The 17,378-nt window shown below is 42.6% G+C and overlaps 2 protein-coding genes across 8 annotated transcripts in view; both read left to right on the top strand.

Moving 5' to 3' along the window:
- Positions 1-252: 252 nt before the first annotated feature.
- Positions 253-17,378, top strand: part of POC1B (POC1 centriolar protein B) — a 146,771-nt gene continuing 129,645 nt past the window's right edge. For all 7 annotated transcript variants that reach the window (XR_009505427.1, XR_009505426.1, XM_059936649.1 and 4 more), the window contains exons 1-2: positions 253-334; positions 1,002-1,086. Coding sequence is in view for 5 of the 7 variants with exons in the window: in XM_059936649.1 (XP_059792632.1) it covers positions 320-334; positions 1,002-1,086 (100 nt within the window). In the remaining 2 variants the exon portion in view is untranslated. The remainder of the gene's footprint in view (positions 335-1,001; positions 1,087-17,378) is intronic.
- On the top strand, positions 1,422-6,507 carry GALNT4 (polypeptide N-acetylgalactosaminyltransferase 4). The gene has a single exon (XM_059936646.1). The coding sequence runs from the start codon at positions 1,655-1,657 to the stop codon at positions 3,401-3,403; it is 1,749 nt and encodes a 582-aa protein (XP_059792629.1). The 5' UTR covers positions 1,422-1,654; the 3' UTR covers positions 3,404-6,507.

The following is a 17,378-nucleotide window of genomic DNA, read 5'->3' as shown; positions in this document are numbered from 1 at the left end:
TACCCTCCTACTTGTGTCAAGTCGGGGGGAGCGCAGGTGTTAGTAAACGTTGGCTTTGATGTGTGCCGGCACCTGACCCCGGGGCTTCCCGCTTGCCAGGGGGCGGAGGCCAGGCTCTTTACGGCGCGGGCGGAGCCTCGGGGCTCGGCTGGCCATGCCTGGAGCGCGGGGTTTGACTGGGCCGTTGTTGTAGTGACCGGGAGGCGCTGCCGCTCCGGGCAGAGGGTTCCGGGCGCCGCACGGTCCCCCTTCCTACCTCGCCCCCTCCCTTCCCCCAATTCCCCACACGGGCAGGAGCCAGGAGTCACCCGCTCCCCCCATGGCCTCCGCCCCGGTAAGGACGGGCTGGGGTACGCCTCCCCGGAGCCGGTCCCGCCGGCTGGGGGGCCAGGTCGGGGCCGCGCCCGCACCTGGCGGGAGATGGAGGCAGACGTCCTCAGCTGGGTCCCGAGCCGCTAGCTCCTCGCCTCTTGCCCCGGGGTGCCGGTGACTCGTCCTCTGCTTCTGGGACACCGGGAGCGCAGAGCCCTGGCCGAGCTCCCGGGCACTCCTCCCGGAGTCCCGGAGCTCCGACAGCCCCGGCAGCTCCATGGACCCCAGAATTCTTTGAGGGTTTCCGTGGAGCGCCTGCGTCAGAATCACCTGGGAGGTTTTTGAGAAGTACCGAAGCCGGGGCCCCGCCTCGCACCTGTGACTGCGTGCCAGCGGGCGGGGCCCCGGAACGTGCATTTCAATGGAGCTGCCCAGGTGGTCCCTCGCGTGCGCTTGGTTCTGGGAAGCGCGAGTGGAGAATTCGGCCGGCTCTGCTGGGGAAGTTGGCGCTCGGCGTCCCCCTGTAGCGGTGGCCGCGTGTGCTCGCGCGGGGCGCTCCTGCTCCACACACCCACCTTCGATGCGGCCGTTCCCGGGCCGGCCCCCGGGGGAGGGGACAGCGTTGATCCCCGACCCCCCAAATTGAAGGTCAGCATCTGCTTTCAAAACTTGACAACTTTCCTTCCCAGGAGGACCCCGTTCTGCAGCGTTATTTTAAGGGCCACAAAGCGGCGATCACCTCCGTGGACTTTAGTCCCGACGGCAAACAACTTGGTAAGTTTTCTTTTTTTCTTTTTGTGATGAGACGCTCAACCGGTCGGAACCCTTGCCTCTTGTCCACGCTGGGCCCCCGCGAGAACCACTGAGGACCTGTGGGTGGAGGTGGTGTTGAAAGCGGCCGAGATGCATTCGGAGCCAGAGTGGGCCCGAGCCGGGGATACCTTGGTTATCCCGGCCCCCAGCCCGGCCCCGCAGAGTCGCCTGTAGGCCTGGGCCTGGCCGACCACTTTCGCGAACTAACCACCAGGAGGAGTAAGTGGGAAGGGGCGGAGTTTGTCCTCGGCCTGGGGAGGGTGGGGTGTTGGCTGGAGAGTTTGTGAAAAGTTGTGAGACCAGCAGGAGGAAGTGGGGAGAGAGGCGTTGGGGCTGTTCCGGAGGCCGAGCACGGGGTGGTCTTAGGTGACCCCCGGGGAGCCCCCGCGGCTGGAAAGGAGCCGAGCGCCTGCATGAAAGGAGGGACCTGCTGGGAAGGTCGCTTCTACCTGAGCCCGGAATTCCAGCGTCGGGTCCCGCAGCCCTTCCCCTGCGTGGTGACTCTGGTGGCCGCGTCCGCGCCCCAGCCATGAGGATCCGGATGGCCGTGAGGTGGACGTGGGCAGGCAAAAGCTGCCTGCTGCTGGCGCTTTTAACAGTGGCCTATCTCGTGGTGGAACTCTCCGTCTCCACTTTCCATGCCTCCCCAGGAGCCGGCCTTACCAGGGAGCGGGGGCCAAGACAGCTCTCAGACTCCGGGAAGAAAGCAGTGGATTTGTCTCGACCGCTTTATGAGAAGCCCCCTGCAGATTCCCATGCACTTGGGGAGTGGGGGAAAGCCAGCAAACTCCAGCTCAAGGAGGGTGAACTGAAGCAGCAAGAAGAACTCATTGAGAGATATGCAATTAATATTTACCTCAGTGACAGGATTTCCCTGCACCGCCACATAGAGGATAAAAGAATGTATGAGTGTAAATCCAAGAAATTTAACTATAGGAGACTTCCCACCACTTCTGTTATCGTTGCTTTCTATAACGAAGCCTGGTCGACTTTGCTCCGCACCATCCACAGTGTTTTAGAAACTTCTCCTGCAGTCCTGTTGAAGGAGATCATCTTAGTCGATGACTTGAGCGACAGAGTTTATTTGAAGACACAACTTGAAACTTACATCAGCAATCTCGATAGAGTCCGCTTGATTAGAACAAATAAGCGGGAGGGGCTGGTTAGGGCCCGTCTGATTGGGGCCACTTTTGCCACTGGGGATGTCCTCACTTTCCTGGATTGTCACTGTGAGTGTAATACTGGTTGGCTGGAGCCACTTTTGGAAAGGATTGCTAAAGATGAAACAGCAATTGTTTGTCCGGTTATAGACACCATTGACTGGAATACTTTTGAATTCTATATGCAGACTGGGGAGCCGATGATTGGTGGGTTTGACTGGCGTCTAACGTTCCAGTGGCATTCTGTCCCCAAACACGAAAGGGAGAGGAGGAAATCGAGAATTGACCCAATCAGATCACCCACCATGGCTGGAGGACTGTTTGCTGTCAGCAAAAAATATTTTCAGTACCTTGGAACTTATGACACTGGGATGGAAGTGTGGGGAGGTGAAAATCTGGAGCTGTCTTTTAGGGTGTGGCAGTGTGGAGGTAAACTGGAGATCCACCCCTGTTCTCACGTGGGCCACGTATTCCCCAAGCGGGCGCCATACGCTCGTCCCAATTTCCTGCAGAATACTGCTCGGGCAGCGGAAGTGTGGATGGACGGGTACAAAGAGCATTTCTACAATCGAAACCCTCCAGCAAGGAAAGAAGCTTATGGCGATATTTCTGAAAGAAAATTACTACGAGAACGGCTGAGGTGCAAGAGCTTTGACTGGTATTTGAAAAATGTGTTTTCTAATTTACATGTTCCAGAGGATAGGCCAGGCTGGCACGGAGCTATTCGCAGTATTGGGATCTCTTCTGAATGTTTAGATTATAATTCTCCTGACAGCAACCCCACAGGTGCTAACCTTTCACTGTTTGGATGCCACGGTCAAGGAGGCAATCAATTCTTTGAATATACTTCAAACAAAGAAATAAGGTTTAATTCAGTGACAGAGTTATGTGCAGAGGTTGCTGAGCAAAAAAGTCACGTGGGAATGCAAAATTGTCCCAAAGATGGGTTTCCTGTTCCAGCAAACATTATTTGGTATTTTAAAGAAGATGGAACCATTTTTCATCCCCACTCAAGACTGTGTCTTAGTGCTTACCGGACACCTGAGGGCCGACCTGATGTTCAAATGCGAACTTGTGATGCTCTAGATAAAAATCAAATCTGGAAGTTTGAGAAATAGAAGAGCATAACAGCACTTTCGTCCTGAGCTGACAATAGCTTGAGGAACGTCAAAGAGCCTTCAGAGAGCCTCAGTGAAGATTGAGTTTATCAGCATTCACCCAATGGTCGGTCATCTGCGAGAGCTCTGTAAAAGCTGTGGATCATTTTGGTAAAAACACTGAAACTGGGTACACAGAGAGCTGCTGTTTAATATTTCAAAGTGCCTTACTTATGGGTTGTTTTATTTAAGAGCTTTGTCAATATGGTCTCTTCTGAAAGAACTTGTCTTGAGATACACAAAACATTTAAGTGCCAGACTTAATGTTAAAGAACATAAAAGTCCATGCAAAACGAGGGGTGATTTATGTTGATGGGTAAGTTCACTGCACATCCCATCAAAAAAAAACAAAAACAAACAAACAAAAACAACTCAGAAATGTGCAGTTTGAGCTATTGCTATTTTTATTGTACATAGAATTTGAATTTCCTTTAGCCAGCACATTAAATTTTAGGTTTTGTTTATTTTTTTAATTCTAATTTTCCTTTACTCAAATAGAAATCAAGGAAAGTTAATCTTAAGGAGAAAGACCTGGTTTAGACATATGTGTCATTAGATGTGAATTTGAATGTGAGTTTAGAGGTCTTTTTAACATACAGACATCTCAGAAAAATATACCCATATCTGAATGAAATGAGAGATATTTACATTCCACACTGCAAACTTGAGCTATTGGACTTAACTGATCTATACTGATACCTCACATCACTCTGATTTTGTAAGCTGTCCTCTCTTTGAACTTGTTTGTGTGTGTAGGGCATTTTTTGATTGCACTTCCTTAAGTTATGAATGTATTGGAGAGGGACTCATTCAAAATACTGTGCTTCTCTTTGTTAATGCTTAATCACTTAAAGTAAATGCTTAATCACTTAAAATTAACACAATAGAGGACAGCTGCATTTACTGAAATGTGTGAAACTGAAAGTGGGCCCACTTCTACAAAGGCTTCGGAACTGTTCTACAGAGTTCTTGTTGATTAGGACTTTTAAGGATCAATTTTAAGAAAACAAGGGGAAAAGACAGCCTTGGCAATGGTGGATGCTGCCTTCCAGGTTGTTTTCTGCACCTAACCCTGAGCCTGGTGCTTAGGCAGCTGTCAGTAGTTGTGGGTGAATGACTGACTGAATGAATGAATGAATGGCTCAGCTGATGATTGTGACTTTGGTCAAGTCATTTGATTGACTTAGTTCGGGCCTCAGTTTCTCATCTGTAAAATGTGGGTGCTGGAGCAGGTCTTGAAGATCCCTCCAGCTCTGAAATGTTATGCTTGTACATTCAGTCACTGTGCAATCTTTACAACACTTTTATTTCCTCCCTGCTAACGCAGGTAATGTTGTTGAGCAACGTTCGGTCCAGTTATGAAGCTGGAAAAAAGAAATGGTTTTAAAAATTAAGTGAGCTGAGCTCAACTGAAATGGTTTATTTTGGATTGAATGGAAAGTTGTGGTCACTGTTTGTATTCATTTTATTTTGACAATTGCTGAACCAATTTTTGTTTTTTATCTTTAATCTTTCAAACTCTAAAAGTAATCTTTTGGGTTAAGAATATGAATATTTTCCAAACTAAATTATGCAGGAAGTAAACATACTTTAAAAAATTATTTTTACTGGTTTTATTCCAATGGTGTATCCAGGATTCAATCACAGGCTGAATTCAGAATTAAATCTTAATTAATTCATTGTGGTCTAGATTTGTGAAAAATGCATGCTCCATAAAGCATCAGTCCACAGTATTCGGAAGTTGTTTTCGGTGTCTGCTTGACTTGGAGAGTAGGAACTTTGCAAAATCTAAATTTAAGAAAAGTTTGTAGGATAACCATTTCAAAAAGTAAAATTGCTATGTATTTTGAACATTTTGTTTCTCTTTTGTTTCTTAAAATAAAAATGTGTTAATAACTTTCTGTATGTTATGTAGCAAAGAGTTGTCCAGATTCCATGTGCAGTGTGCATGGCCCTGGGTACAATTTAGGAGGGTTTGTAATCTGCTCTGATTTGGTTAATTGGCAGCAGATATGCTCCTAAACCCACCCTCACCCCTTGCTCAGTCTGCCTTTTCGTCTTTAAAATCACCCTTTCTCTTTTTATTTATTTTTGTTGTTCTTCTTAGCCCCCTATCAAATGGGAAACTAAGACTGACATATTCTAAATGTACTTACTGGAATTATTTTTATTCTAGAATCTTGCTGCTCCCATCGAAAGAAAAAGGGAGCATTGAAAAGTAAAGTGCTTAATTCTTTATTTACCTTTTGCCTAAATTGCAGGGTATGACCTATTAACCTTTTTGGAAAAAATTTTAGGCTAGTGTTTTATTTATATCAGTAATTTGGAATCAGTGGGCTGTTCATTCCTCACAGTAATGTAGGTAACAGAAGAATGAGACCCAATTTTCATATATAGGCATTTCCAATTTAATTCCTAAAATACACTGTAAAACTACAAAGTATATTTTGATTGCCTACTTCTAACTTATTGGTACCAAAGCTCTCTTTTGCGATAGATAAATAAGAGTTGATCTTTTAAGTTAATTCACATGCTTAAAAACAGTTTTATAAAAAATTTGGTAGACAAGAAGTTTCAACTTTAAATGGTCACTATGTTATTTAGTGTTCAGTTCTATGAATAGGTTGACTAAATAGTCATTTTTAGCAGCCATTTAAAAAAATGATAATCTAGTCATCTACAGGATCTCTATAACTCAAAATAACTTGTTTGTAAAAGAAAATTTGTCTATGCACCCAGTAGTAGGCTCCTGAGTATTCATTATATGTTGGCAAATCTAACTTTTCTAGGTGATGATAGGAGGTTAATTTTCAGTTGTGTAATTTTAGTTGGTTTAGGGTCTCGATTTTAATTAATAAAATACTTAGTTTTGACTTGTTTGTCCTTTTCTATTGATGTTTTAATAATGTTTTAAAATGAGCACAAAGAATGTTGAGGTTCAGATTAATCTCTTTTGAACGATGAATTTTTGTGTGTGTGGTGAGCGGTTTCCATCCTTTTTTCCTTTTGTTAATGGTATTTGCAGTATTGATTAAGACATATAAAATAAAATATGTGCCTACTTATTTTTGCAAATGGATTCTGATGTTTTTAGTCTCTGGGGTCACTCTTCCTGTGTACACATTTATTGATGGTAATAGAAGTAAGTTAAGCTTGTAATTATTTTACTTATTTGACAATGCAGACAGTAGAATATTTTAAAAAGTTGACTTTCATGTATTATTTTGTGAAGTGTCATTAACCAGCAAGTATTCTGAAGTGGTGTTAACACTACTCATGAATTAACTACTCATAAACAAACTGGAAAGGATCCGAGATCTCTGGGGCAAATTGGGGACACGATAAAAGGAAGCAAGTGGATACGTGGGCACCTTAGCACAAATTTCAGAACCCTGGGCCGAAAAGAAATATGTCTGTCCTGTAAACTGCATAGCTTCCCATTTCCCTCAACCTTCTCTCTGCATCACCCTGTCCCTAAGTGCAATTCTTGTCCACCAGCAGCATCTTTGTTCCTCTTTTAGTGATTCCTGCCAAACACCCTCCACCCCTGCCTCCCCCTGGCCTGAAACACTGCCTGCGCATCACCAGCCTAAGGACTCCGCTTTATAGATCAGATGTCTTATAGCCACATTTAGGATATGTGTAGTCAAGCTAAACATATTTTCACTGATCTTTTGTTTTTTTTATGTACAGTTTAAAACGTTACTATAAATATACATGTTATGATCTTCCTAATAATGAGTAATATAATCTTGCTAGTAAGTTTCTAAGTGACTGCAACCCTATGCAAATCATTTCATCTCTCTGTGTTTCAGTTTCATGAACGTTAGAAAAAACTGGAAAATCCGTAGAGACAGTATTAGTGGCTGCCAGGGCCTGGGGGAGGCAGGAATAGAGAATGATTGCTAATGAGGACGGGTTTTTTTGTAGGGTGTGGTGGTGGCGGTGAGAATGTTCTGGAATTAGATAGTGACAATGGTTGTGCAACTTTGGGCAAAACACTGAATTGTACACTTTAAAAGGGTGAATTTGTGGTATGTGAATTGTATCTCAATTAAAAAAAAAAGAAAAACTTTAGGGTAGAAAAAGAGGCTGGAGAATTTCACATTCTGAGAATGTGTCTCAGAAAAGATTGCTCTTTTCTCTGTCCCTCTGTGCATACTAGACTTTAAAACAGGCCAGCAGTATTTATTGATACTTGAGTCATGCTGTAATTCAGCAGAATTAAGGAAGTTAGATAAATATGTGAATCTCCCAGCTTCATATGAGGGTGCAGGTGGAAACCAGTTTGTATTGGAGTTTTTTCTTAAAATTTCAAAAAAACCTCAGTCCTTTTCAACAGGAGGTAGAGATTATTATAAAAGGTGAAACGAGTTCCTAGAGTATATAATTGTCTGTGGCAGAACTGAAGACTAGAGAACTCCTTCTAACTTGCTAGTAGTCGGATACTACTTTTCCTTTTGTGCCCAACTTGACCATTTCCCAGGCTGGCTGGGGAGGGATGTCTACTGCAGGCCAGCAGTGTCCTCAGCTGTCTGATCATGATTCTAACCCATTTATTTACACTTATCTAATCCTCTTCATAAAAGGAACAGGAGGTACTCTATTTACTTAGTACTTTTTTTTTTTTAAAGTTAATTCTGCTCTGTGTCAGGTGCTGTCCTATGCTTGGGTACACAGGACATACAGAGATGTACAAAACAGGTGTGCTTCTTATGATGGTACGAAGAATTCACAGTCCAGTGATAGAGACAGATATTAACAAGTAAACATACAAATCATGTGCAGATACAACATGAAACTGGAAAACAATCAAATGCTGTGAAGAAAAGGAACAGGGTTCTTTGAGGGATGAAAACTGGGGCGACATACTTAAGTTTATGGGGTCAAAGAACACTTCTCTGTGGAAGTTAGATTTAACTCAAGACCTGAAGGAGGAGCTAGCTAGGCAAAGACTAGAGACAGAATAGAATAAGCAAAAATCAAGGGTGGGAAAGAGCTTGTCCTTGATCAAGGAAATAAAAGAAGGCCAGAATGGGTAGAGCCTGTAAACAAAGGAAGAAAGAGAGCTTTGGGAGGTGAAATTGCAGGGGGAGGCGGAGGCAGCTTGCGTTGTCTTTGGAGGCTATAGTGGGTTAAACGGGCGACCCTCCAAAAGATATGTCCATGTCCTAATCTCTGGAACTTGTAAATGTGACTTTATTTGAAAAAAAAAAGGTCTTTGCAGATGTAATCAAGGATCTTGAGCAGGGATCCTCCTGAACTATCTGGGTGGGCCCTAAAATGAGACATACAGAGGAGATAAGAGGAGAAGGCCACATGAAGTCAGAGGCAGAGATTGGAATGATAGAGCCACTGGCCAAGGAGCTCCTGGAGGCACCAGAAGCTGGAAAAGGCAAGGAATGAAATCTCTAGAGCCTTTAGAGGAAGTGTGATCCTGCCAACACCTTGATTTTGGACTTCTGGCCTCCAGAACTGTGAGAGAATAAATTTCTGTTGCTTTAAGCCTCCAAGTTTTCGGTAATTTGTTATGACAGCCACAGGAAACTAAGAGGGAATGTTTTAGGCTTTTGTTCTGAGAGTCATGGAAATTTGTTGAAGGATTTTAAATGAGGGAATGATACAATCTGATTTATACCTCAAAAAGATCACTCTGGTTACTACGTGGAGATTTGAACCACTGTGAGTAGAGAAAACAATTAAGAGCTATTATAGTAATATCAGCAGGAGATGATGGTGGTTCAGACTAGGATGGTGGTCTTCAAACTAGGTGATAGCCTGGGAAAGAGAGAAATTTGGGAGTTACTAGCATACAAATGGTATTTAAAGTCATGGGAATAGATGAGGTCACCTGGGAAAAACATAGAACAATGAGGGCAAATGGTCCATTTCTGAGTCCTAAGGCTCTCCAACCTTTGGATCAGAAGAGGAAATGACAAAAGAATCAAAGAAGGAATAGTCGGAAAAATAGGAGGGAAACCCATTATAGTAAGGTATTATGAAAGCCAAGGTGTAGATAGGGTGGAGTAAAAATGTAGAAGAGAGAGAAGAAGATATTAAATAGTCATTAGAAAGAGTGGGGAAGGGAACTATTATAGAATTGAGCACCACCGGGCAGTGTGGAAGATCCGTGTGCAATTAGCGATCATGAATTTATAGTATTTCCAGTCTTCCTGGGAGTGTGTCTAGCAATTCTCACTGGCACAGATATAGTCTCAGAAAAGGCAGAGTGACTGGGATTTTGCCAGGGGAATTTAAAGGAAGGAGGAAAAGTCAAAGGATTGAATATATGTGTAAGAAGGGGTTTATAATCTGGATAAGGAGAGAAGTGAGGATTATAAATCAGATAGTGAAATGAAGATAGTGAAAGAGAGCCTCAGTGGAGAACAAAGGTCAATGGATTGGAGTTCTGGATGAGTTAGAAGCTCATCCAGAAAAGAAGCTATAAGAAAAGCATGTTGTCAAAGGGTAGTGGGTTTCATTCAGCAATCAGGGAAGTGTTGGTTCTGCTGGGGACAAGATCCAGGGTTTGACCATGGAATGGGCTGCTGAGGAAGCATGGAAGAAAAGGTCTTTGGAGAGGCCTGGTTGTCCCTTTGGTCTGGAATATTCTTCACCACCTCACTCTGGTTGGCTGGCTCCTTCTTGTCCTTCACGCCTCCACTTAAAATGCCACTGATTACTCCATCTGAATAAAGTATTCTATGCCCATGAAAAATTCTCATGTGACATCCTGCTTTATCTTTCATGTCTCTTAGCACAATTTAAAGTGATATGTTTGTCTGCTAATTGACTTGTTTCCCTCTTCTCTGCTTAAATTTAAGCCTATACCAGGGCTCCCTGTTTTACAAATAAAGTAGCTCCGGCACAAAGAGGCACATGGAAAAGTGCTGGCAAGATAATCATTGGTCTTTGCTTTGGGTGTTGTCATGGCTAAAGCAGACTTTGCTGAGAGAATGGTGATAGGTGTACTGTTCATATGGCTTTGGAGAAAGATGATATTTTCTTCCATTAAGATCCTGTGTCTGAGATGCAATATAGATTTTAGCACTTGAAAATGCTGCCCGAGTCAAGAGCTCTCCTGCAATTTTCAGACAAGTTTGTGACCTGCCAGCATGTTTGATTTTGCGTTTATTGAAATGTTCGTTAAAACAATGCGTCTACTGAAACCCAAAGAAGTTACTTAAATGAAATAAAAGCTTCACACAAACTTAAATTAAAAAAAAAAAAAATTAAGCTCCCTATTCAGAGATTTTGCCTATGTCGTTACTTAGGACTCTCCCCGCCCTGCCCACCATGCCTTACATGTGGTAGGGGTGAGATATCTGTTGAATGAACTGATAATACCAGGAGTTAGAACGGAGAGAAAGACTGTGACCTGAGGTAGGTGAAGTGTGAAAGAGAAAATGATTGTCGCTTGAAAGGGTTGCAGGGAACTTGATGTCCCCAAGCGGAGTCAAAGTGTAAGTAGGTTAGTAGGAGGAGGGACTTTCAGAGAGGAGGATGTGTATACAAGAGGGATCATGTAGTGGGTGTTTCTCTGGCCTGTGGTAGCTTTGGGGAAGGAGAGCAGGCATGGGTACCAGGGTCAGCTAAGGGGCTATCTGGAGCATTATGGGAGAGAGTGCAGGGTAATTGATGACCAGAGGGGCTGAAGGCTTAAATTCCTGGTCATGACGGGAGGAAACAGAGCATGAAGCATGGTGGATTTATACTCAATAGCCTCTTGGAAGGTGGTGGGCTCTTGGGTTTCACAGGATGAGTTGGAAGGTGATCAGAGAGGAGAGGATGGGAAAAAATGACCACCTGTGAAATATCATCCCTCTTTATGCAGACAGAAACTGGAAGCTGAGTAACTTTGCTGAGGCGGTATAGCTGGTAAGCAGCAGAGCCTGGCTGAGCCTGACTTCCAGTCGGCCTCTAGAGCCACACTCTTTTCCATTAGGGCAGTTTCCCAGAGGACCGCACTTAAGTTTATACACATGGTAGAAGAGTTTAAGAGCATTCTCATGTGACGTGCACAATCTGAGCTGCACTTTAGAAGTTTCCATTTAAAATGCTATATTTTAACACTGATGTTGTCACCTTTTCCTCTTTTTGTGTTCAAGGCTACCCTGTCATTGATTCATTCCCTATTTAATCTGTGGGATGTTTGTAGAATAAATGACAGTATAGGACAAGTTTATATCTCCTTTTTCTTTCTGAATAGAGGCAGAATGAAATTGTGAATTTTTAAGTTTTTTAAGTTATTTTCCTCACAGTGAAACTATAATTAAAGTTTGCCAGAAATTCCTTTTCTATTCTGGTTCTTGATGGCAACCTGTGTAGCAGCTTTACTGAAGTTCCTCCTACTGTTATAGTTTTAAAATTGCTCCCAAGCGCTAAAGTGCGCTCGGGTACGCACTGAGAGGCAGTAGCAGAGTGCAGTATTTCTCAGATTTCCACGTATATCAGAATTGACTGAGAAAGTGATCAAAAGTTCAGATTCCTGGGTCTCACTCCAGAGAATGTAACTTACTAGAAATACACGTTTTTAACAAGGTCCCCAAGTAATTCCAATGGGGATAATCAGTAAATCCCCAGAGCTTCTCCAATCACTGGGTTCTTGGTTAAATGCCCAGTCTGTGGAGTCTGATAGACCCGGTTAAACATGGAGCTCTACTCCTTTCCATCTGCGTGACTCTGGGCAAGTTACTTCACCTCACCAAGCCTCATTTCCTCATCTGTAAAAAAGGGATAATGATAGTCACCTACCTCGTTGTGAGGATTATGTAAAAGGATGTTTACCAAGTTCTTAAAAGTACTTGGCCCACAGTGACAACTCGAGAAGGGTTTGTGTCGTTAAGATTGTCACCCCTCATTGAGATACAGAATTTGAATAAGTTAAATTTCTCTACATTGTCATTACTAAAGATTATTCTTAAAGCAGTCACAGCTCCTTTGAGACATTGCCTACACCAGCAAGCTAACTACTTAGTGTCAGCTAGCAGGAAAATTATTCCCTCATTCAGACAGGAATTTTAAGTCAGTGCCATCACTTAATTATACTATTACATAGCGCTTGGATTGTACAAACTATTCTGAAAGTATTAGATAGGGTATTAAAGTTTATCTAGTTACGATTAGAATATTGTCTTTTTTTTGATTTTTTTTAACACTTTTTAATTTTATTTATTTATTTATTATTTATTTATGGCTGTGTTGGGACTTTGTTTTTGTGCGAGGGCTTTCTCCAGTTGCGGCAAGCGGGGGCCACTCTTCATCGCGGTGCGCGGTCCTCTCACTATCGCGGCCTCTCTTGTTGCGGAGCGCAGGCGCAGTAGTTGTGGCTCACGGGCCTAGTTGCTCCGCGGCATGTGGGCTCTTCCCAGAGCAGGGCTCAAACCCGTGTCCCCTGCATTAGCAGGCAGATTCTCAACCACTGCGTCACCAGGGAAGCCCCAGAATATTGTCTTTTTATTGTGCAACCGTCTTGCTTCTGTCTGGGTTTATGGATGTGTATGCCTGGGGATTACATTTTATTTTTCTTTTCTTAAAAATATTTATAGTGAACTCCTTCTCTTAGATTTCCTTAGAAGATTTCCTTGTTTATATTTTCCTGAAGAAGGTGGTCCAGTGTTTCTGTTGTGACCCAAAGACCAGCATGAACCTGGAAATGCAACAGAAAGTACAAAATCATGGTGCCCTCAAACTAGAGAGCTGAGTTTCATTCTGGTAGTGGGTTTTAAAGCAGAACATAATGAGGGTAGGAAATATATTGAGGGACTTCTGAAATAATTGAAAAATTCAAGAATTTCTATATGGAGGTGATTGAGTTATTAGGACTCTCTTGATTATGGAATGAAAAGGCCTAAGAGGAATATAATCCAAATTTATAAAGTTGTGAAAGATACTATATTATGAACATGGACCTTTTTAGTAAATTCTAAAATATGTACTCTTTGACCCATCAATAATTCTTTTGGGCATTTATCACAGTGTTATTTTGCATATGTCAGAAACAACACGTGTACATTGCAGCATCATTTGTAAACAACCTAAACAGGGTAGACTGGTTAAATAAATTAAGGTATAGCTACACCATAGAATACTATGCAGCTATTAAAAAGACTAAGGCCAACTTCTGCCTCCAGACACGATAGTAACTGGTAACCAAACTTGCCCTCCAGCTGAAAACAACTGTAAAATGAGACAGAATATATGAGGCAACTGTTTTCGGGCATTGAGCAACAGGGAATGTAAACCGGTGATCCTTGCAAGAAGGAAACACCTTCTTGCAAGGAAGGTGAGCTCCTCCCTACCGCCATGGCCTTGGCTTTCTCCCCGGGGGCACTCTTCCTGCTGCACAGCAGAGGTAGAGCAAAGCGGAGCAGACAGCCTGGCTGAGCTGAGGCAGCAGAGGTCTTAGTTCTTCTGGCTGTGTCCGGGCTGAATGCGTGTGGCAGGGTTCCTGAGAAGCTGCTGCTGAGTGGGGTATGTGGCCTCAGATGTCTGTGGGGCCTGCTGCAGTTTTGGCTGAGGTGCAAGTTGAGAGAGTGTGAGGTCTAGCGGAGATCCCTTCCTGCCAGGCTGGAAGAGGAATGGTGATCCCAGTGACCATGCTGGGCTAGAGAGCTCCAGCTCTAGCTCAGACAAAGGGGAGATCTTGCCCAGCACCTCAGGCGAGACGCCAGGGAGGCCAGGCCTTAGGCATCAGGACCACATCTGAAATAAAGGGCATGCCCGAAAACTAAATTTAAAACTGAAGTAGATTCGCTCTAACAAAGAATAAAACCAAGCCTGGCAAGATCCAAAGGAGTAAAACTGCACCCTAAACTCTAGTTAGTAGCACCGCTTTTTGCAGGGGTGTGGGTTAGTAATTCTGAAACCGTTTGCCTGCTCTAGACTTGAACAAAAATATATTGAGTGTAATGTGAGCCACGTTTTTTACTGTGGGGGAAGAGAGTTATAAATGTAAGAAGAGGGAGGGCTGGAATGTATTCGGGGCGGTTAGATTCAATTAGAGTTATCAGTATGAACTCATGGTTTTTAATATCTTTATCTTCATTTCTACATATTGATAGATACAGCTTTCTATTTATATCTAATTTCTTAGTTCTGCCTGCTGAGATTTCTGTTTATATCTTATTTCTTAGTTCTGTTAGCTGTCACAACAGTAGCAATGAGCAAACATAGTTTCCAGATCTTGGTTTCTAAACACCACTCTCTATTAAGAGGAATCAGAGCTTCTTGGGGAGAAAAGACCTATTCCAGGGCTGGAGCAGGGAAAGTGCCTCTTGGAACATCTTGTAATTCTAGAAGTAAGGAAGTACTCAGAATGATGGACACATATCAGAAGGACACAGAGGCCAGCTTTAAGGGGCTCTTACTAGCCAAATCTGGAACAATATGAGTCAAAATAAATAATGATAGCTTTGGATTATAACCCACTGAGTAAAATAATCTTGAGTTCACACTGATATAAACAAGTATTTGAATAAGTAGATAAGTGGAGAAAAAGAGAAGATTCTTCCTTAAAATAACAAATTAACAAACAATTAATTAATTAAACATCAATTAGTAAATCATAGAAAGAATAATGGGTTGGAAAATCATTGAAGGATGCTAAAATTAGTGGGTGATGGACTTCCCTGGTGGCACAGTGGTTAAGAATCCGCCCGCCAATGCAGGAGACACGGGTTCAAGCCCTGGTCCAGGAGGATCCCACATGCCGCGGAGCAACTAAGCCAGTGTGCCGCAACTACTGAAGCCCACGTGCCTAGAGCCCATGCTCCGCAACAAGAGAAGCCACCGCAATGAGAAGCCCGCGTACTGCAACGAAGAGTAGCCCCCAGTCTCCGCGACTAGAGAAAGCCCTCTCACAGCAACAAAGACCCTACGCAGCCAAAATAAATAAATTAATTAAAAAAAAATAAAATTAGTGGGTGACAGTTTATTAAGAAAGAGGATATTTGTATAGTTTACAGTATCTCCCGACAAAATACTAACTAATTACAAAGGGGAAAAATACTAACTTTACAAGGCAAAAACTACCTAAACCAAGTGATCAAAGTTAATCTCACCAATACTGGGACAGATATCAAGCATACCCTGATATCATGCACTGATAAGGGCACAACATAATTTTTGTGGTGTTCTTGCCAAAAGTGTATATCGTGAATCTAATGACAAGGAAACAACAGGAAAAAACAAACTCATTAGAAAAGAGACCAGATTTGTGATTACCAGAGGCAGTAGTGAGGGAAGGGGAATTTGGATGGAGGTGGTCAGAAGGTTCAAGCCTCCAGATGTAAGGGAAATAAGCACTAGGGGTGTATAAATATAACTGACACTGCTGTACGTTGTATATAAAAGCTGTTAAGAGAGTAAACTCTAAGAGTTCTCATCATGAGGAAAAAAATTTTTTTCCCTATTTCTTTACTGGATCTATATGAGATGGTGGACGTTCACTAAACTTATTGTTGTCATCACTTGATGTGTGTAAGTCAAATCATTATGCTGTACACCTTAAACTCATACAGTGTGGTATGTCAATTATATCTCAATAAAAATGGAAGAAAAATGTAAAATAATCCAGAAAAAAAGTGATTTGACACACATATTTGCTTAAGCACATGGGAGGATACTCGAGAAAATGAGTATCCTCTCTCCTATGTGCTTAAACAAATATGGTAACTATGCCTCTAGGAAGGGAAACCAGGTGGCCAAGGGCTGGAAGGAAATTTGGTAAATACTCTTGTAATACTAGAATTCTGCATCATATACATTTATTACCGTTAGAAAAGATAAGATAATTTAACAACAAATGCAATAATTGGGAGGCAGTACCATCTCTTTCCAGAAAAAAGTATTCCTCGCAAAGCAAACCTCCAGTTAACTGTAGTGGATTTTGGTTGAATCAATGAGAGAGCTCGGGTTGAGGAAAGAAAGTTGTTGCTGCTTAAGGTGACACAATAGCTGTTGGCCTTTTGGACATTATGGAGAGCAAGCCATTAGTATGCTCTTTGTTGCCACCTCCAGAGACCTGACACTGGCCTAGGTGATTGTGGACTTTGTTCTTTCTTTTGTCCTAATGAGGATTGCTTGAAACAATAGATTATTGTTATAAAATATAAATACTTTTTTTTTTTAATGGGTAGATTTACTAGTTAAATTTTTAACTTCCTCCCTTTGATAGTTTATCTTAAAATAGATGAGTCAGATGACGATTAGGTATAACTTTGACATTTTAAATGATGTGGTAATGTTTATAGAGGGTGTGGTTCACTAGAAATGTATGAAAGCAAATTCCAGGTTGACACTGTATAGCATTGACACCAATAATCAAACACCTTTTATTATCGTGGTATTAGGGTTTGGTGGGGCAGGGTTAAGGAAGTAAGGAGGGAAATTCAGGGTTGGTTTTTATAGTTTCCAATAAGAATGCATTCATGGGCTTTTTGTAGATTGTTAGTCTTTTTTTCTGTTTTCTTGAAATTTGGAAGAAAATGTAGAGTGTACCCTGAGCCACACAGTTGTAATTGGGACATCCCTGCTTCTAGTGTTTCATAATTATTAGGGCTTGGAAATGCCACCTTGCTGTAAGGATTGGCTGTCCTTTAAACCATGCGTTCATCCTGCCCTCTCATCACTTCTCTTTAGCGGGCCTCGGGCTGATAATAGCCAAGTGTTGCTTTAATGTGGGTATGTAGCCATCAACTCTAAATTTATGATTTTTGAGCATCCACTCTGCTTAAGATGTCCTTTTCCTTTTCTGACAAAATATGTAAAGGCTCAAGTCCTGTGGCACCTTCTCAGTTAAGTGTCACGTTCTTATTCCTCTGGCTCTGCCCTCTGCCCTTCTCCCCCTCCCCCGCCCATGCCACCCCCAATCAATTGTTGCTTCGCCATGATCCTATAATAACATTTTTTCTGGTCCTTGTCATATTGAACGTTA

This window comes from Balaenoptera ricei, chromosome 10 (genome assembly GCF_028023285.1).
Source record: "Balaenoptera ricei isolate mBalRic1 chromosome 10, mBalRic1.hap2, whole genome shotgun sequence".
In the NCBI taxonomy this organism is placed as follows: domain Eukaryota; kingdom Metazoa; phylum Chordata; class Mammalia; order Artiodactyla; family Balaenopteridae; genus Balaenoptera; species Balaenoptera ricei.
Note: the sequence above shows the minus strand (reverse complement) of the source record. Positions and strands in the feature narration are given on the sequence as shown.